Below are 21,189 nucleotides of genomic sequence, written 5' to 3'. Positions count from 1 at the left end.
CACTATTTGCAAAGAGCCTCGTGATTCCTTGGGTCGACTATTAAACACCTCTTTTCCAAACTCCATGTTTGGATAGGATAAAAAAGTTCTGTCATGGTATTTGACTAAAGCAAGCTAAGAATTTTTCACAAAATTGTTTTTTGTCAGCTGCTTCCTCAAAGATTTGAGCAGATCTTAAATTTATAACAGATTTCTTTTAATTAAAGGAAAGGAATATTTGAGCTGAGTTTAACAGACACTGCGCTCCTTTTCCTAAGGAAAATCTTGACCTTGCATAATGAGAGAAAATAAATTTGCCGCTAAAAGCTAGTAATTTTTTTTTTTTTTTTTTCTTGAAAATTGTTCAAACGACTAAAAACTAAAATTTCATGCCCAGTCCTTGGAAAATGCTCACCCAGGTACAAAGTAATACATCTGAATGGTTCAAATGAAATTGGTAAAGGGTCGTATTTAATTGAAGGTGGAGCAACCTTTTCTCTCTCTGAATTGACGAAGTGAATAATTTTTGAAATTATTCGAACTTCGAAGCATGCAAGCATTATTATACTTACTACTATTGACAATTGTGATTGCTATTAATCATAAGTGACATGACAGGTACCTGGCTCTTGTAGCTGCTCTTACGAGTGAGGCAGACTTTGTCTTCATCCCTGAATGGCCCCCCGAGCGGGATTGGGCAAACAAGATGTGTAAGAAGCTGTTACAGGCAAGACAATATTTTCAACTTTCCCTTTTGCTAATCTCAGATAATGTCAAATAAGTGCTTCGTATTCTTTTAATTTGATTTTCTTTTCCAAAGTTTCTCTCTGAAGGAAAACTGTCTCATTTCACCTGTCTCGACCTTCCAGTTCATTCTTGGTTTGAATTGTTATTTGACTTTATCTTTTCTCCATATCTAAGCTGTTATCATTGCAGCAAGAACTTCTTTCCCCTTCTTTGGAGTCTTCATGTACGTGTAAATAAAGATAGGGTGGCAAGTTCTCTATGTCAGGGAAAATTTTAAAAAATGTATTAAATTTCAACAATTTTTTACTTTATTAAACAAAAATTTCAGCTGTGAGGAAATTCCACCATCCAACGTTAAACTTTCTTTTTCTGTCAAAATTTTAATTTGGCTTGAATGGACCACTAGACAGGGTCTGAACCAGAAATTAACGTCATACAAATTCTCTTCAAAATCTCACATAGGAAACGAATCACACAAGGGGAATTTAGGAAATCAACTCCTAAACGAGACTTTAGCAAATGTTTTTAACACAGATCAAATGGAAGTTACATTATACAAATGACATCCTTTGTATTTTTACCATTTAACCAATGTCAATTGTTGTGAACACTAATATTTTGTTTAGGAGTTAATTTTCAGACTTCCTGTCGCGTGGTTTGTTTTCGTCGTGAAATTTTGAAGCGCCATTGACATTTATTGCTCAACTTTTGTACTAAGTATAACTTAGCTAGAGAATTTCAATTGTAAACGTTCTAAAAAGTGCAGAAATCTTTGGTTGAAATATCCTTAAAAATCAAGAAATTTTAAAATCAAAGCAAACTTGTCACCATTAAAGAAGAATGAATATGGTCTTAATTCTGAAACAGAGCACAGGCTTTTTCGTGCGTTATTTCTCCAAACATGAGATACCACTAATGTCAGCAGATTATTAGTCAGTCCTTTCTTTCTCATTAGGAGTTCTTTAATGAGCCACTCATTCCGTTAAATCCGAGAGAAATCTTTATTTTTCTGCACTCGTTTTTTCTGTAAGTTAGGTCTCCTGTAATTCTTCAAGCAAATCTTAAGGCTTTGTTAGTGCAATGCTGTAACTTCTGTGTGTTGCGGTTGAGTGCCTTCGGTGTTTTGTGAGGGAAATTTCTGTATTTGAAGTGCATGGAATGATAATACTGATTGTAACTGCATGGCATTTCTACTACATAGTTTCGTTTCATGAATGCTTTTATGAAGAACAGTTGAGAGAAGAACTTCTTTTCTCTCTCCTCAATTGTTTCTCGTGTTCTTTTAACCCTGTATAGTAGTGGAGAGTGTTTATTAACCACAACTAATTTTTTATAATTTTGTTTAATTAGTGGCCTCCGAGGGATTGATAGCTAATTTTTGAGTATTTGTATATTTTAGCAAGAAAGGTAGGCACCTTGTCCTCGAATCTTACGGGATTTTGGATTTTAGAAATTATGATATGCACATCGAATGAGAGGAAATTTTCAAGTTACTGATCTATTAGCAGGAATTCATTGTGCAATGGAAGAGACCTTTTAATCACCATAAATTCAAAGCAGAATGTATTTGATATTATATGTTTTACCTAAGATATCCGCATTGTAAGGACTCTTCTGAAAACTTTCTTTCCGTAAACAAAAAAATCTCTCTAGAAAGTGTTTTAAGTAGAAATCCCAGCATAGGTACCTCTTAATTTTGATTATTTCCATTATTTTTTCCCTTTAAGTCATACTTTGTGATTCAAGTTTTTTAAAGATTTCAGCAAAATTCCATAGTTATGTTAAGGGCAGGGAAAAAAAAGGCTCTTGATTTTTACCTGCCGGTGGGATGAATTGAAATCGATCCATACTTAAAATTATTTTTCAAAGTAGCCTTGGATTCAACACATTTAATCAATTTAAAAAATACTGCATCCAATTTCTGCTGATGAGAAGATTGATCCAATTGAAGATATCTTAAACTCAAAACTTGCTCATGAGTATTATTTGCAATCTAACCTTGTGCAAAGTTGCAAGCACAGAAGTCGCAGTTGATGCGATGCTGCATCACTAGGACACTTGACTGCACTGCCAATATTGGGCCCATTTGTCAGCATGAAGTAGGAAATGGAATCAGAAATAAACTAGAAATAGATGCTCCTTCTAAAGTACACTCCTTTCCTCAATCTCTTTCCATCTCAACATCATTCATATTTATGCCCCCCCCCCCTTCATTGTATTTTAATTGAGAGAGATTTTTGCTTTCTAGGTGAAACGGCTATTCTGTTGGTTATTGATTGATACTTCAATACGCATGGCTGAATTCGCGACAAATTTTGGTGATTTTCTGAGAATAGAAACGTCAGTAGAAATAGCCCACCAACTGTGACTTCTTCCTGAATAATTTTGAGCATTGTTAAGTCCTCCACGCATATTGTTTTGCTATGTCAAAGCTTAGCATTTGTATTTCATGAGTAATTACAGTTGAAGGCTAATTTTACATTGATCAATTCGGTCTGTGGGAAATAGTAGAAATTCATTTGATTTTCAAGGACAAGACAATTAAGACGTTAATCAACAGTTAGCAAAAGGGTAGTTCCCTATTGAGTAATAATAGAGGCTAGGACACTTTTCAATTTTGATTCCATTAATTATCGTCGCTCTTATGCATCTTAGCTAGTTGCTAGATTGGTCCAGAGTTTTGATTGTTCTTCATTCAAGGCTTTCTAATTTCTTCATCCCATTGCGGGGGAAAAAAAATTTCCCCTAAATACAGTGGAACCTTGACTATCCAATCCTCCAGCATCTGAAACTTCTATTCGACAAATCCCCCCCCCCCTTCCCCTACAAAATATGGCAAACAAGGCATTGCCTGTCATAACTTGTAGAAATTATGTAGATGAGTAAGAATCAACTTCTTACCTTTTTTGCTGAAGAAGTAATTGCCAAAAACTGTTCGATTCAATTCGTAATTCAAATTCTCTTTCCTGAATGTAAGGGACTCTCCAAAATTTTTCAATCAATTTCTCTCAATTTTCTATTCGAAATTTTCCTTTTTTAAATGTAAGTAATTAGTTCAATATTTTTTGAAATGGGCAACATTTATGAAGGTTGAGGACCAATGAGGCTCAAAGGAAAAAGTGCAAGCAAAATTTTTAGGATCTACTCAGACCCACAGTCATTTGAAATTATTGTTTTGTGATCTCCTCATCAAGTCGGGTAAATAAGGTTCCACTGTTTTACTAACTGTATTGATGCGTTTCACAAAAACAATGTATGGAACATGGAAGTCCTCGTAAAAGCCGTGCTAAGCTTGTGGATTTTGAAAAAGTCTCTCTCAGAATGATACGGATCAGAGTCTGAAATTTTGTTGCCATGCATGTTGAGGAATTCTGAAGCAAAAATTTTGAATTTTTCCTGCATGAAGGTGTCCTGTAAACCCTTCTGTTTAAAATGTTTGTACTTAGACCATTTTCATGGTTCTTCTTGTTATGGTGAAAAGATTGATGCTACTTTTAAATCAAGAATATCTATCATGTCGGTTAAAATTCATACCTGCGTTCAATTCTGACAGGAAGGAGCGAACATAGTCTCCTAGTAAATTTAATCCTTTTAGTGTTTTATTAGTGAAGAAAATAATGGTTGTTGATCTCAACCTAAGATCTCATTTCCATCAATCTTGCGGCAACAGCCAAATCTTGTGACCCTGGTTCCTCCGTCTCATGAGAAAAGGATAATTTTTGTTTTTGTAAACAGGTGTCATAGATTTACTTATATAGAAGCTGTTGGAAAGTTCAAAGCAATCGTGGGGATTGGTGAAAAAAGATATTCCATCCCTGAAAATTTAATAAACAATTATAGTCTGACAATAATTTTTATAGATAGAGATTAACATGTCAAAATTTATTGTTAGTGAGACGTATCCATGTATTTTAAAGACTAGGCCAGTTAAGTGTTCCTGATTTTAAAAGCCATGAAAATAATGATTATTTCTTAAACCTTCAACGTATCTTTTTAAATTGTGCTCTGTTCTATCTACACTTTAAAAATCACCACATGATTTCTCTCTCATGATTCATTATGAAGCCTCACTTTTATGCCAGATAACCTCAGTTTGATTTTACTCTTTAACTTATAAATCAGTATTTGAGAAGCAGGTTGAGATTGATTTCATGCTTTTTCCTCTCTTGTGCAGGAGAGAACAGCTGGTCAGCGATTGAACATCATCATTGTTGCTGAAGGAGCCATAGATCGAGAAGGTCAACCAATTACTGCAGAAAAAGTGAGACAAGTCGTCGTAGATAATTTAAAGCAAGACACTCGGATAACAGTTCTAGGTCATGTACAAAGAGGAGGTAGCCCTTCAGCTTTCGATCGAGTCCTGGTACGTCATAATTGCCACTCAGCAAAATGATCAATTCTCTTTAAAATTTTTATTGTGGTGAAATTAGCTGTTTTTGCCTGTTCATCTCATGAGGCCAGATCAATATCTCCACCAATATCTTTGAAAAAATTGAAACAAAAATCTGTGCCAACGAAAGTTGCACTTTATCATTTCCTTATTAATTTTTACTCAGGACTATGTTGGTCATAACATTAAAGTAAGCTCAAATTTTTTACTCCGATTGAAACTTTTTTCGGAATTTTCCTGTCTTGCTCTCCCTACAAAATATTCTGGACCCTGCACTATTTTATCAACTTGTTACCTACAGTTCGGGCCACATTCTTGGTGTTTTTTTCTTGTTTACAGAATAATTGAAATTAATTTTAAAAATTATGTAGGCATGGTTGGCAGTCACTATAATATGATAAGAATTTGGTGCAGATTTTGCAAAAGAAAGAGTGAGGTGCGTTTGATAATACCCCGTCTCAAATCCATTGAATCCATGCTCTTTGCACAGAAAAATACTTTTCTGCCTTTGACATCACTTGTTCCAATTTACCCGTGTCACTCCATGGATCAAATGACAGTTTGAACACCCCTATAAAAGAGCAAGATTATCCATCTTTTTGTCTCTCTTCAGCTTTTAACTTCACTTCACTCTTTTCTCAAGTTCTACTGACTAATGTATCATGTGTTTAAATTATTTTTTCTCTGAAGGGATGTCGAATGGGTGCAGAGGCAGTAATGGCATTAATGGAAGCAACCCCTGAAACAGAGGCGTGTGTTGTGTCCTTGGATGGAAATCAAGCCGTTCGTCTACCCTTAATGGAATGTGTCGAGAAAACTAAAGCGGTAGCTAAGGCTATGGCAGATAAGCAGTGGGATCTCGCTGTGAAATTGAGGGGCAGGCAAGTTTTATTCTGTTTTTATTCATGACTTGAATGTTAAAAATGTTATTTTTTGTGGTATTCATATCAGTTACGTAGATTGACTTAAAGTATTGTAGACAGGATAGAAGGGTAAAATGTATAGAATGTATTTAAAATTTTCTGTGGTTTTTTTGTGATTAATTTGTCTGAAAATAATTTTATTCTCTTGATTTCGTTTTTTCAGGAGTTTTGCAAGGAATTTGGAAACCTATAAGATGTTGACTCGACTGAAACCTCCGAGGTCTGCCTTTGATGAATCGGGTCGTGGATTGGTAAGTGAAGTACCTCAATTTTCATCATAAAAATACCAATTTTAAAGTCTTGAAATTCTACGACAAATGACTTTTTGTCTTCAATTTTGTAAGACCTAAATATAGAAGAGTAAGATTGTGAGATGGAAAAGTTACTGTCTCTTGTTGATTCATAAAACCAAAATTTTGTAAAAACAGTAATCATCCATGAATATGGGAGTCTCAACTTTGCTCGGATCGAAACTGTATTTTGCAAATAATCATGAATGGAGATTTCCTAATTTTCTTTAAGTTGCTAGAGTGGAACAACTTATCTCTCTAATGTTGTGTAATGATTCTACAGAAATAGATCTCAAGGAAAAGGAATGGGAACAGATAGGACAATAGGATTCTCATTGAATTTTTAAAATCTTGTTTTTAAGTGCAATGCTACGTAACAAAGCTGCTTCAGGGGTGCATTGAAGTGTAATCATTTTTTGCCCGTAACTTTTGAATCGTTATAGACGAAGCTCTGATCTTCATTGCATTTGAAAGGAGGTACAAAAATACAGCATTGTGCAAAAGTCAATTTTTCTAAGCGATTTCTTTCAATGCTAGAGAGTGGATGGGAGAAGACAACAATATGTGTGTTCTGTCTGAAAATACAACAGGTATCTGCAGATAATCGACGCCTCCATTTTAACCTATCACAGGAAAATTTCACATGTTTTATAAGTGGTAAAACATTTTTGTGCACAGCCCGCACCTTAATATTTGACTGCATGAAATAGGAAAATCAATATGGGTTACCTGCCGGTGCCCATACGTTTTTGGTGAGGCCCTTCGCTATCAAGGAAACAGTTCAGGAAGAATTAACTCAAGGGTTAATCAATTACAAAAACAAATTTCTCAGTGTTCATACAGAAAACAAATTTAGACATTTTGAGACTATCATGTCTACTCTTTATTTAAATTTGAAGAAATTTTAACGCTATAATAAGCATGCAGCCCTATGTATCCAATTTTTTTGCATCTTACTTAAAATGTGACCATAATCAGTAATCCGATGATTCCTTTGATTCTCAGTTGCCTTAGAATTCTGTGTATCATATTACTTTATCCTCAATCATTGCTTTGACATTATACATAGAACTGTTTTTATGGCAGGGTAAAGTTTGCTTGTAGTAATGAAGTGAGCTATTAGACAAGGTTTGAACTAGAAGAATAGTCGCATGGTTTCTCTTCAAAATCATTCCTAGAGAACGATTCACCCAGCAGTTAGTCTGGAAATCAACCCCTGAACGAGGTATTAACGAGTATTTTAAAACAGATAGAATGAAAACATTACTTGAAAAGCATCAATTGTATTTTTTTCGTCAACCGTTGTTAATAGTGAGCACTTACATCTTTTTTAGGAGTCAATTTCCAGATTTCCATGTTGTGTAGCTCATTCCTCCCATGAAATTTTGAAGAGGAAATGTGGGGCTTAGTGCTTAAGTTCATACCTTGTTTGGAGGTCAATGGCTTATCCCTTACTAATTTTTATTTCTTCTTTTTCTTTTGTTTTGTTTTCCTGGATAATCTGCACTCATAGAGTAAGGTAAAAATTGTCAAACTACTTATTAAGAGAATAGTTTCGCTTTATCCCCATTCCCCTATATCCCCCCTGTTTGCAAGACTCCGTAAACTAGATCATTCTATTTTTGTCCTACCTATTCTCGCCCGTTGAAATTCAAATGGCCAACCAAGCCACTAGAAACCTTGTTTACTTGGGTGCATTTCGTGAAATAATTTTTTTTTAAAGAACCACCTCCAGTGGTAATTGAATGAAAATGATAAAGGGAAATCGACGAAGTCGTAACCTTTTACTTTACCCGGAAACAATGACCGGAACTGGTCCAATTCTATGTCTATCAAAATATTCCTTGAGGCGTTCTTCTCCGTTAATTTGGCCGCTTAATACAAATTTTGTCGGTAGATATGGATCTCGAAAATTTTTCTTATATTCCAGATTCCTAAATTTAGATCTATGTTAAAAATTTTTGAACACCATTACTACTTCCGTCATTATTCAGACAACGTCAGATGAACTATCTTGACCCAGTTTATAGTTTTCAACTTAAATGATCTCCCTCTAAAAATGGTTGTTTTGTTCTTTTTTCTTTCATCCAGCAAGACACTTTGTGGGGACAGGTACGTTTAAAAAAATCCTACCAATCGTGTTTCAGTTCCCTTGATCGATTGTTAATTTTAAACTTCCTTTGATCATCAGTCTAGATGAATTCACGATTTTTAAAACCAACTCCCATTTTTAAAAAGCTTAACATGTGTGATTTTACTGTGTTTTATTGGAAGCTCGCTGCTTTTACAGTCTTGATATATTTTACGAAAATTGTCAAATTGCTGTAATTTTTTAAACTTTATTAACCGCTGAAGCACCTACATCATAAGCTTGGGGTACAGCAAATTTTAATCTGTATGAATGAATCACAAACCACCTTTATTTTAAACAAACAATTCAGCTGTTTCATTCGCCATGATAAATGCTAATGTTGAATACGTATGTAGCAAGGCAAATCAATCCTCACAATAGAATAGGAACAAATAGATTGCAGGGGAAAATACGCAGGAATAGTGCTGAACATTGAAGAAAATGCATTGAAACTTTTCAACCTATCTGAGGCAAACTATCAGAAAATGCTTTTGAAAACTGTCTCTCAGTCTAGGTTTGCTTCTATAATTTTATTGATCAATTCAGTGTTGGATACCGATTTGTAGAATATCGTTTTGTTTTATGTTTGGCATCAGGACAATAAAAAAGTTTTAAATTTTCTTAAATCCCAACAGTGTTGCAACTTCACAGTGGCGTAACGGGCGCCCCCGCAGACCCTGCTATGCAGGGGGGCCCAGGCGCCTAGGGGGCCCTCCCTCGGCCGCTGGGATTTTCTTTCTCTCTCTCTTTTTGATGCTCAAGTTTGGTTTCAAACTTTTGGCCTCTACTTACAGAGATGGGGCTCCTTCCTCTGATTTTTATTGTTAGCTCGGGGTTTTTCATACTTCTTTCGGACTGTTCCTAACTTTTTGTTTGCTGGAGGGTCCCTGCTTTCCAATGTCCACTCAGTGATTACTAGACAATTTTCTCTTTTTTTGTCACTTCTCGTATTTCGGGCTTTGGGAGGGGGGAGGCCCAAGAATCTAATGGCCCCAAGGCCCTTTGATTCTTGGGCCTGGCCCCCCCTGAAGATCCTTGGGTCTGGGCTGGGCCCCCGCCCCACTTTAGATCGTTAATCCTTTAGTGGTCCCATTTAATCGGGTACGGGATCCGGGACGGTGAGGAATGAGTCAAATTCAACCTAAGGATATAACGTAAAAATAGGCTAAATCCTGCAAATACCATACCTAAAGGTAAAAAGATATAAGCTGCTGCCATTTTGATTTTTTTGGTGGTTAAGGCTGTTTTTTACAGAAATTTTCGTGCTGCGGGCACCGACCATAAGAGGAAAGACGGGAAGGAGCGAGGGAGGGAGAAGGGCGGGAGGGAGAAGAGCGGGAGGGAGAAGGGCGGGAGGGAGAAGGGCGGGAGGGGAGGATAATTTTGAAATTTTATCGACATTGGGGGGGGGGGGGGGGGCTGGAAAAAATTTTGCGGGGGGGCCCAGCGGAAGTCCGTTACGCCACTGCAACTTCATGTGTGAAAATTTTATGGAGATGGTATCCATTTATAAAGAACAAAAAACTCATCAAGAATTGTACACGAATTACATGAAGATCTTGTTTAATGTCTGAACAATTCCCTCATTTCCCAAAACACATTTGTATCGTCCTTTGAAAGGACTTCGGTACTACCAGGAACCTCCGTCCTTTTGTGGAGTGATTTGAGCATGACCCTCCGTAGAGTTAAATCTATTTGATTGATTTCAATTCTGTGTCTTTGTTTTGCATGGCTCTGTAATTTTGTTAAAAATTCTAATTCAATGAAACCATTTTAGTCAAAATGCAATCTACATAGTTGCTGCGTCTGAAAACTGGTTGCGCCGTGACCCCATGAGTCGAAGTCGAAAGTTTGATTATCTTGTTCACAATCGGTCCATAGTTGCCTTTTTGAAAGATAGTTTTTTTTTTCTTTTAACAATATGGGCAGATCCCCCCCCCCCCCCCAACATGACCGAAAGAAGCTGCACCCTACTCAAGTCCCTCAGAAGATTGGAATTTGATTACTAAAATGGTGGCTTTATGTAGATAGAACGGTTTTCCTTCGCATTTCCGCAGATAGGTCCCATTGCCAAACAATGTATTAGCTGAGTAGGGACAAGGGGACAAAGAGATGGAAATAAGAACAAATAAATAGGAGATCAGAGGAGTGTGTATGTAAGTGAAGAGAACAAGAGACAAGTTTAGAGCGTAACCATAGAATCACATTTGCATTATACACAGGCGAAATCATACAAGCTGCATTTAGCAACAGTGTATTAGCGGGACACTGAAGCAGCCATGGAGTAGGAAGGAGACTTAGGTGTTTCTTGCGAGCACTTTTTACTTGTCATCGTTAATAGTGTTATTGCCCTCCTCTAATATTGTATGCATCCCTATGCAGTATATTTTAGCAATCCTATAGCATTGTAAATAAGTATTTTTTTCAAGAATTTTAATGGAAATGTGCGTTTATCTAAATTCAACATAGTGTGCTAATTATTCTGATAGGTTCAAAGGATTTTTAAGCTGTACATTTGATTTTCAATTTCATTATTCTTTTTCTTTTATGAATGATTAATGTATCTAGAAATTTTTCCTCTGTCCAATTTTCTCTTCTTTGGATTTTTTCAAAATTCATGTAAAAATCTACTAGCTTTATCCTAGCATCCATTGCATGTCAATCGGATTGTTTTCTCTTGAAACTCTCGGATGAAATGGTCATTGTAATTGCCTCTTTCCGCATCATTTTTTTAATTTTACCTTGTCTGTTATTTTTTCAACTGTTTCTATCTTCTTTTTTTTACAGGAAGGGTACACCTTGGCAGTAATGCACATTGGTGCTCCCGCGTGTGGTATGAATGCAGCAGTGCGATCTTTCGTCAGAAATTGTATTTATAGAGGTGACACGGTCTACGGAATTCATGATGGTGTAGAAGGTTTTGTCGCTGGAAATGTAAGTAATTTACATCAAATCTAGGTCAACTTCGTTTTTTATTGGGTTTCTAATACACTATTTGTAACTTCCAATCCAATTGTTTTCTCAGAACCCACAGTTAAAAATTCTGGATAAGATGAGTCAAAAAACCAGTTTTGATCCAGTTTAAAAATTGTGATCTTTTTGTTCATCGTTGTAAACAAAATTCCTTGTTTTATAAAATTAAAAATTACACAAAACACAGCCTAAACATTGAACCTCAGTATTTTTCCTCTAAGACTTTCAAAAGTAATTTTAGACTGGTTTTATTAAAAACCAAATTTTGATATCTTTTCGGAGCTATTGGTGCATGAAGGTTCCAACCTTAACTCCTTCCCTGCGTTCCCCCAAAATTGTTTGAGTTCTAAAAATTTTGGAAGAAAAGGACTCAAGTATGTGAAATCTATGTATGAAAAATCTGAAGGAATTTTGGGGTTTGCATCAAGCTCTTTTGCACACCCAAGTGTTGGGCTCAAATTAGCATCATACTCTAACCAATTAATTTTTTTTAAAAATTGTCACAGATTCAAATTATGCAGTGGTCGGATGTAACTGGTTGGGTTGGCCAAGGTGGTGCTATTCTAGGGACGAAGCGTACCCTTCCTGAGGGTAAACTTCCTCAGATTGCCGCTAGGTTGAAAGAATACAAAATTCAAGCGCTTCTCATAATCGGTGGTTTTGAAGTAAGTGCTCATGATATTCGTGCTCAAATATTCTGTCCCTCAGGATGCCTTCCGAGGTGTTCTCATAGCACTTTTGAAAACAACTTAACAATTGATGGACTAATCAACAACCCTTGGGTTTTAAGATTTTTCAAAAGTTTCTGAAAGTGACTTCATGTCCTAGCAATCAAGTATTCCTGTAAGAAATTTGTTCCTTAAATCCACTCACGGAACAACTGCAGCCTTGCAAACTTCAGGTAGAGCTAAATGGAGAGTTACTCTGACGGATTTCAGCCAGAATCAGGCTAACTGCATTTAACATTGCCCAAATTTCTCCTATGTTTTATTTTTTTAACGGAGAAACTTAATGCCTTGTAATTCTTTTTGAATTTACCCTAGGACATGGAGAACGTCTGATGTAGTTAGGCTTATTCTAGTGAAATCTTTACATTTCATTCTCAGGCCATCTTGAGTTCTGTGTCAAGTTTGGTGCAACGTATCTGTCTCAAATTATTTCCTTTGATCTTTTACGTTTTGTAGAAGCTAGCTCAAAAGCTGTCACATATCTCGCATAAAGGGAGAACTTGCAAGAAACAACTTTATTGCTTCATCTGAAAGTGCCTTATGAGCTAAATTAACAATATTTTCTGTCATGGAAAATTGTAGAGAAATAGATTCAAAAGTGAGAAAATTTACTGCCTTGTGACTTCATCTGGCAGCATTTTACCTTTGAATGTATGTATTTTAGCAGATTCAGTTATTTTGTCATATCTCCTCCAATAATTGTTCACTTCAGAAACTAAGGACTTTCTCGTACTTATTTCCTTTCATAGTTTCATCTTAAACATGAAATTCACCAAATTTCAGACACCTACATATTCTCCATTACATATAAGAGGCACATACATACACACATACATGAGACTTTATTAGTACATACATCTAAATTTTTGAAGGATTTTAAGTGGAATAACTTCTTTCAGTCGTAAGTAAAGTTTGCACTTTCTTGTTTTACTCCTTCTCTCTATCTAAACTACCTGAAACAAGTCAAATCACGTGCTTTATTTCTCTTTCCTAAAATTAATCAGTGCAAGGTGTAAGTTAGCTTAGTCTAGCTTTTTCCTTACCGATTTTAATCCAATCTGATAATTCATTTTTCTTTTTTCATGCAGGCTTATCAAGGTGGAATTCAGCTGGTCGAAAACAGAGAACAGTTCCCTGAATTCTGTATTCCTATTGTTATTATTCCGTCTACCATTAGTAATAATGTTCCTGGAACTGAATTTTCTCTTGGATGTGATACTGCTTTAAATGAAATCACTGAGGTATTTATTCTTTTAAAGTTAATAGGTATAACATTAAAAAGTTATACCCATGAATCTTACAATAAGCTCAAACTATGGATAGTGCTAAAGAAAAATTTCCAAGATAACAGTCAAATCAAAGCTGCTTATTTTATTTTGCCTGCAGTGAGTCGAAAGAATTTTTCCAAAGGTAGAAAGCTGGTCTGCAAAATATTAATTCCTTTTGAATTTACACCTTTTGTCGAGTTTCCATTTTTGTTGCCAACCGGTCGTTTTATATTGATCTCCTTTCCTCTTACTTAAGAACTGGCATGCCAATGAACAAATGCAATTTTGAACGGTAAACGAAACATCAATTTTGTTTTTTTCTGATAGCCTCCGACATTCAGAAGTAATCATTAGGATGTATTAATAATTTGAAATGTTTGTTACTGTCAACAGATTTGTGATCGCATAAGGCAGTCTGCCCAAGGTACCAAACGGAGAGTTTTTGTCATTGAAACCATGGGAGGCTACTGCGGATATCTTGCAACAGTAGCAGGTAATTTCTTCCAACTGGATATAACTGTGAAATCTGAAATCGGGGACCAAAGCTCATGGCTATATTAGATGGCCAGGGAAAGATTTTTGGGTCGCTTTCAATTTAGAGAAGAAAATACAAAATGATATTTGGAAAAAGGAGGAGAGGGTTTCTGCCAAGCAATACATAATTCATAAGAGAAGGAACAGGGCATGTATTATGGGTGCATCATCTGAGAGGTAATGTGTAGAAAACCAGGAAACATATGTCATATTTGAATCAGTGAGAACAAAAACACACCAACTCGGAAAAATGAAAGTAATCAAGACACACACAAATTGCACAGTAGATGAAGAAATCAGTCGAAGAAAAACATTCCTGGTGCCAAAATACAAGCACTTAAGGACATTTTAAAGGTCCAAGTTGGAACAGATGCGCTAACTTCAATGACCTTTATGTAATTAACTGTCTTTAATGAAAATTGAGCATTTTCGAGTTACCCAGTTGGTGTGTTTTCGATCTCACTGATTCATTCGTGGGTGATAACAGTACTAAGAAGAAAAAAAAACCCAACAATAATCAACTATTATATCAAGGAGGGATTGTGCACAAGAGGATAAATTTGGAAGATGGAACTTTGAAAAGGGCTTAATGTTCGTTTCTAAGGCTGTACAAAATATGAATGATCTGATTTGAGGTCGCTCTAAAGATGACTCATGATTGTCAGCCAATTTTTCATGAATATTTAAATTGATTTGTCACAGTTATAAAATGTTCTTTTGCTTTTTCTTGCTCCTGAAGGACTTGCTGGTGGTGCCGATGCTGCGTATATTTATGAAGAAAAATTTTCCATTAAAGATCTTCAACAAGATGTATATCATATGGCATCCAAAATGGCTGAAGGTGTACAGAGAGGTCTTATATTAAGGTGTGTATCAATTGAAACGTTAATTCACAGAGGGGCCGAGACCCAAAAATTCTTCAGCATTGATTTCTTTTATCTATGTATAACTTGGGCCCTTTTATAATTGAATGTTAAAATTGTGACTTTATTGAAATGAAGGATACACAATTTTTTTGATTTGTCCTTCCCTTAAGAGTTAGTTCTTTCTCTCACTTGCTTCGATGGTTTTTAGATTGTTAAGATAGTCGCCAGTGAGGATTTCCCTGATTTTTTGAGTCAGGAGCTGGCGAGATGTTTTCTGATCTCGGGGTTCTTCAGAACTCTCATTGAAGAAAACCTATTCTTGAAAAACGATAAGAAAGATTGCGCATGTCCTTCAAGAGTTACAAGGGTTACTCTGAAGAGCAGTGGGCCCCTAATCTTTCGTTGAGGAGAAGAAATTCGCTTTCTCTTTGCATTTCCTCAAGAAGAAGTTTACAAGTGAAGTTCCTGTCGTAAAAATCAAAATTTAAAGGATCATTTTTAACTGAATTATTTCCCTAAAAAAACTGCCTGTAAATAGCCGATGGTACTGTGTAACAAACAATCTTATCAATACCATCCCTTTTCAGATTTTTGTAGTATAAGAAGCACAAAAGAACCTATACATAAAAATTTATAGTTATATCGTGCGCACAAGCACTATTTTACATTTTTAATTTTTGCAAAATTTTTCTTGGCAATATGGCATTATCTCTCATTGTTACAACACTTCATGGCTATCATTATTTTTAGGAATGAAAAGTGCAACGATAACTATAACACCGATTTCATCTATAGACTCTATTCAGAAGAAGGCAAAGGGCTTTTCAGCGCTAGAATGAATGTTTTAGGTAAGATTTAATATACATTCAATGTTCAGTATTGATTTTTGGCCAAAATTCAAGTGTCTTATTAATTTTTAAAATTGCCCCTTTTCGTCCCAGTTTAAGACCAGGAATAGAGGTGCTCAAACTAATTCTTACTGGTAAGCTGTCAGCAGACCTTTTTTAAAATATTGATAAGTTCTACAATGGCCATTGCTGCTGGAGACTCTTTCAAATCTGCTGAAGCTTCGAGTCAGTTCATTATTATCCTGCATGTCTGTTTGTTTAGTCCCATAGAACTGATACACTTGAAAAACTCTCGTTTCTGCCCGCTTCAAAAACTGTGGGAGGTGTTTTTTTTCATCCTATCTGAAATGGTATTTTTGTCGTGACTTTTCTTGGTAATATTATAATACTTTGACCAAACAACTGTCTCGTTAATCTCCTTTACTTGGCATTAGATATAAATTTTTATAATCAATGGCCATTCAGAAATGTCATTGAGATGAAAGTAACATGATAGAAGACTACCCTTTGTGCTGGGGAAATGATGGAGCAAGCGATTCCTAACCTTCAAAAAAATGTCACGAAGCACGGTCAACTTCAAAGTATCGATAATGTCTTTAAATCAAGTATCTCAGAAATTGGTATATTTGGTGAAATGAGTAATATATCATCGAAAGAAATAGCAGGTTGAATCATCCTTTTTGATAACCATTCGTGAGAATTTTGAAATCTTCAAGAAAAGTAATGCCAGTGAAGCTCAAGTAACCCCCTTTCCTCTCTTTTCCTCAAGCTTGCCAAAATTTGTGACCCCTATAAATCAAGGTCTATATTTATCTATTTAAATATGTTGAAGTGCTGTTTTGTTAGTACAGCACTTTAATGGGGAAGGCAACCTTAAAAACATGTTTGGTTGAATCGACGAAGAAAAGTGTGCATTGAACGATGCCGAAATCCGTTTGCGAATATCTGCATTTGTTGAGCTGCTATCGCGAAAAATTAGCTAAACGTGTGACATCATGAGCTCCATCTCGCATTTCGCAGTCTGCACTCTGTCTCCGGTGTCAAGTGGCGGACGCGTTTTCGCGACAAGTTATTAGTTCGCCCCAGTCTCGCTCCTTCCCGGCAGACTCTTTTTTCTTTGCTTAGGTGTGACTATCAAGGCGACTTTGCGGCGCCAGACAGCGAAGGTGCCAGACCACGAGTTGTGTGCTTGTGAACCGCAGTCGCACCGAGCGCATGACGCCACCAGTCAGACTTACAATCTTTCACATCTCTACCGAATTTTGCGAATTTTTCATTCTTTTGCTTCTCAGACCTTCCGCTTCAATGTTCAATACTATCTCATCTTCGATTTTAGGGTTACCGTCCCCTTTAAATATTATTAAATGTATCCTTCTAACTCTCTACTTACTAATGTTTATTCATGGATTCTTCTCGGTTGCCATGATTACCAGGATTTTATTGGTTCTCTGACTGTTTTAGGTCACATGCAGCAAGGTGGATCTCCGACTCCGTTTGATAGGAACATGGGAACCAAACAAGCAGCTAAAGCAGTCGACTGGATTATCAGTCAGTTGAAGATTCACGCTCGCGATGACGGCACCGTTTACGCCAACACGAATGAATCGGCTGTAATGATGGGAGTTGTCCGTCGTCAGTATTGTTTTACACCTCTCATGGATTTAAAGAAGGAAACCAACTTTGAGTAAGTCTCTTTCTGATCGTTAAAATTTGTTTAATTGCAGTAGAGCATCCATTCTTGGATTCTGCGATCTAGTGGATCAATCCCTTTAAATGAGCCCTTAACCCTCTATGGCATGAATTAATTTCCGGTTTTGGATTCTGGAGGCCCAAAATCCATATCGTAGCTTCGAGTCCCAAATTTTTTCACTGAATTTCAAAATGTCGGTAATAAATTTTTCAAAAGAAGAAAAAATTCATTGAAATTTGTAAAATTTTGCCACAGAAAAGTAGTTGGGTTTTTTAAAAAACATTAAATGCGTTGTTACAATTAAGTAACACTATGCCATAGAGGGTTAACTCCTCCTTTTCATTTTTTTCTTTTCTGTTCCTTAATACATTTATCAAGTATTCTGTAATGCTATCGCGGAGAAGCATCTGAGATTACATTCTAATGTATTACATGGATGAGAGGCGGTCAAAAGAAGAAGAAAAACGTATAAGAATGGAGAATTTGCAACCAAAAATTTTATTGCCTCTTCTGAGAGTGCTTAATGGGCTGAGTTCGCAGTATCTTTCATAACTTTTGTCTGAAATGGGAAACTTGAGAACATTAGATTTAATAAATGTGAGAAAATGAGCTGCCTTGTGATGTTATCTGACGGCATTTCTCATTTAAACACTTATATTTCAGCAGATCAGGTTATTTTGTTATATTATATGGTTATATATATATATAGTTTCATTTTAAACATGAAATTTCCAAAAATCCCAATGTCACTTATATTTGTTGTGTTTTCAGTCAGCGTATTCCAAAACATCAGTGGTGGCTGAAACTGCGACCTCTTCTGCGTATTCTTGCAAAGCACGATAGTGCATATGAGGAAGAAGGAATGTATATGACCGTTGAGGAAGGAGCTGAAGCAGATCCTCTCGTCGTGTAAAGTCCTGCCATATTCCCCACTGTTGTTAAGTTTACCGTAAGAATTATTGTGTTTAACACCCAGTGATTTATCTGTATAGTTTGTATATTTTGCAATACATTAACACCGTTCCTTTTGCGTTGTCTCAAAGTACCTACGCTGTCTCTCAGAGAAATCCTAGTTGTGTTTCGTTTCTGAGTTAAAAATAGTCTATTTTGTTTTTTTATAATTATATTTTTGAAAGATGATAACATGTTTTATCAATAAGAATAACATTTCAAGTGGATTATGAATCTACTCAGTTTTAATTAGTATAACTGATTTACTTTCGTTCATGTATTAACCATGTGTCCTGAGATACAACAAAATACATCTGTAAATTGTTGATAGCACTCCATTGCTGAGGAAAAAGGTTGTGTAAGCCCTCAGACGTTACCACATTTTTAATTGATGAAAAATGAATTCACAGGGAAAATTTTGAATATTTGCTCTTCCAATTGTTTTAATGCATTTTTTCGCAATTTTATCTAAAACATTCGAGAATTTCAAGGAAAAAATATGCATATTTTTCCTCAAAAATAAAATTTTTATCGGAAGAAATTTGGCAACTTTTGGATGGTTATTATACAGCGTTCTTCCCTAGCATGGCAGAGTTTTCCATAGATCAATTTACAAATCAAAGGCACTGTGGTTAGATTTTACTAAAGAGCCTTGTTTTTGTAATTTTTTTCCGGTGACTTGAAACAGAACATGTATTGAATCGGAACTTAATAAACATCACCTTTTACTCTGAATGTACTCAGAATCTTAAACCAAATATTTTTTATTTGTTAGTACTATATTCTCCATGGGAAAAATTGATCTAAATAAGGGAAAAGCAATTAAATAAACCAATCACATTCTCAGTTCAAATGTTTTGTTATTTGATTTTTTATATTTTAATTTATTTTGTGGAACCGTATATTTATTTTTCAATGATTATGAATCATTTGGTCCTTTAGTCAATAAGTAATTTTCATCCAGCTTTGAAAAAGTAGTAGGAAACGTTTTATTTAGTGTTTTCCCTATTTTTTTCTTATGTGTTGCTCATTTTTGTCTATTGATGGCAAAACTAGAAAAACATGTATCAGTAAGTTACAAGACTTGGAAAGTTACATACGCCTTGTTGCATTCTATTTTAATACAGGAAAACCTTCTCTTCACAGTGTTGATTTTTCTTGGCTTATCAAACAATATTTTCTATCAGTTACATGCAAAAATACTCGTTGCTTTACTTTTGAAGAAAATATAATTCCAGCGGAAATTTCGGAACCAACAAGTAGTGTTTTTCTAGTTTCATTATCAATAGGTTCATCAGTTTATTTATTAATCATTGATAATTATTTTTTTTTTTCCTCTCCTTTTTTTCTGATCTATTTCTAGCCTAATAAAATGGGTCGGGGTAAATTACACTGCCTCATGAATTTTTTTTTACCTTTTTTATTTTTAATCAGTATCATTTCTAAAAATAATTGTAAAGTAGGATGTTCCTATTGACAAAATCTCCGGAGTAAATTTCATTTCATTTGTCTGTCGAAGAACTGTTACAAGAATCAAACATATGAATTTAAAATTGAACAAATATGCTAGGAGGAAGTTAGACCTAAGATGCTCCCACTAATAATCGAGATAAAAAACCTCAGCAAAGACCTCACTGTTGGGGCCATCCATGAATAAAGACTAACTTTTTTCCATATTTGTTTACCCCCTCCTTTCATGTCAGGCAGTGAAGAAGCTGCCTAAAAATTATGTCAGGTTCGGGTCAAGCACTCCCCCCTGAATATTATTCTTAAAATATCAATGCTCCGCTCTGTTTCCGATTAGAAAAGTATGAAAGAAGAGAGCTTTGCTCCGATTTAAGCCTAATGTCAGATTTAGCTTAACCCTCCACCCATCTTTCATCATTAAGTACATCTCTGACATTTTTACCCCTCCCCCTCCAAACCTGACATCATTTGTGGACAGCTGTATTTTGCTTACTTGCAGTTTGCAACTCATTCGTAGCTCAAGTCATGTTAGTCTTGTCAGGATCTATTTGGGCTTATTATTCTGAATCTTTCGAAATTTATTGTCTTTGCCTGACAAGTTTGTTATGAAAATTAATTTTCTCATTTCTTTCTGTAATTTGGATCACGCCTGGCAGCATTAAGCAGTATCACAGTGAACCAAGTGCATTTCACTTTATTGAGGCATTGACTGACACCCATAATTTTTCAATGGCACATTACTGATTTAATGCTGAGAAGACTTACTTACTGTGTTTATTTGAAGCAACTATTCCTAATTTTGATTCTCTATTGATCGCTTAACCTTTAAAATTGATCAAATATTGATAAGTTTGGAAATTTAGCAACATTATGGTGTCAAGGGAATGCAGTTGCAAGGTCATGCATTATAAGAACAATAAAACTTTAATAACAGTGTTTTGGGGGGCCTAAAAGAAGCTGAGACTCCAGTGAGAATGAAGCAAATTTAAATTTGCGAGGTTCACACTGGTTGCACTGAAGGAAAAATCTGTGGATCCAAAAGTCTAACGATTAAGCTTTACCTCATCAGCAATCAATGCAGCTAATTCTATCCATCATTCTTACTTACTTTACCTTAACATTTCACTATGGCATCATTTTCATTTACAATTTTTGTAATGCTTATTTCATTTTGTATTTTGTTTGAACTGAATAAATACCTAAAATGTTTATCCGTTCATTGTGAGATGAATTTTAGAATTTAACTCATGTATAATTTGTTGATATTAATAGGAAGGGTCAGCGACTCATTAGACAGTGAAACTTCAGACTTCATGTGTCCTAATATGTATCGATGGCCAAAGTGCGAAACGGCGTATCTCCGCTTTGCCACCTTGCAGACTTCCTGTCATACTTTATTTTTTC

General features: G+C 35.5%; 1 protein-coding gene across 5 annotated transcripts in view; it reads left to right on the top strand.

Annotated features, from left to right (window-relative positions):
• Positions 1 to 20,994, top strand: part of Pfk (ATP-dependent 6-phosphofructokinase) — a 34,523-nt gene extending 13,529 nt beyond the window's left edge. For 4 of the 5 annotated variants that reach the window (XM_072300855.1, XM_019042584.2, XM_019042575.2 and 1 more), the window contains exons 7-17: positions 4,901 to 5,089; positions 5,807 to 5,997; positions 6,203 to 6,290; positions 11,248 to 11,394; positions 11,940 to 12,098; positions 13,250 to 13,402; positions 13,823 to 13,922; positions 14,703 to 14,829; positions 15,580 to 15,677; positions 17,139 to 17,361; positions 18,139 to 20,994. In XM_072300855.1, coding sequence (XP_072156956.1) covers positions 4,901 to 5,089; positions 5,807 to 5,997; positions 6,203 to 6,290; positions 11,248 to 11,394; positions 11,940 to 12,098; positions 13,250 to 13,402; positions 13,823 to 13,922; positions 14,703 to 14,829; positions 15,580 to 15,677; positions 17,139 to 17,361; positions 18,139 to 18,280 — 1,617 coding nt within the window. In that variant the 3' untranslated portion in view covers positions 18,281 to 20,994. Of the gene's footprint in view, positions 1 to 597; positions 707 to 4,900; positions 5,090 to 5,806; positions 5,998 to 6,202; positions 6,291 to 11,247; positions 11,395 to 11,939; positions 12,099 to 13,249; positions 13,403 to 13,822; positions 13,923 to 14,702; positions 14,830 to 15,579; positions 15,678 to 17,138; positions 17,362 to 18,138 lie in introns of all 5 variants that reach the window. The other variant, XM_072300854.1, reaches the window with a different exon arrangement.
• Positions 20,995 to 21,189: the final 195 nt, after the last annotated feature.

Source organism: Bemisia tabaci, chromosome 5 (assembly GCF_918797505.1).
Source record: "Bemisia tabaci chromosome 5, PGI_BMITA_v3".
Classification (NCBI taxonomy): Eukaryota; Metazoa; Arthropoda; class Insecta; order Hemiptera; family Aleyrodidae; genus Bemisia; species Bemisia tabaci.
The sequence above is the reverse complement of the archived record's forward strand: the minus strand, read 5'-3'. Positions and strand labels throughout refer to the sequence as shown.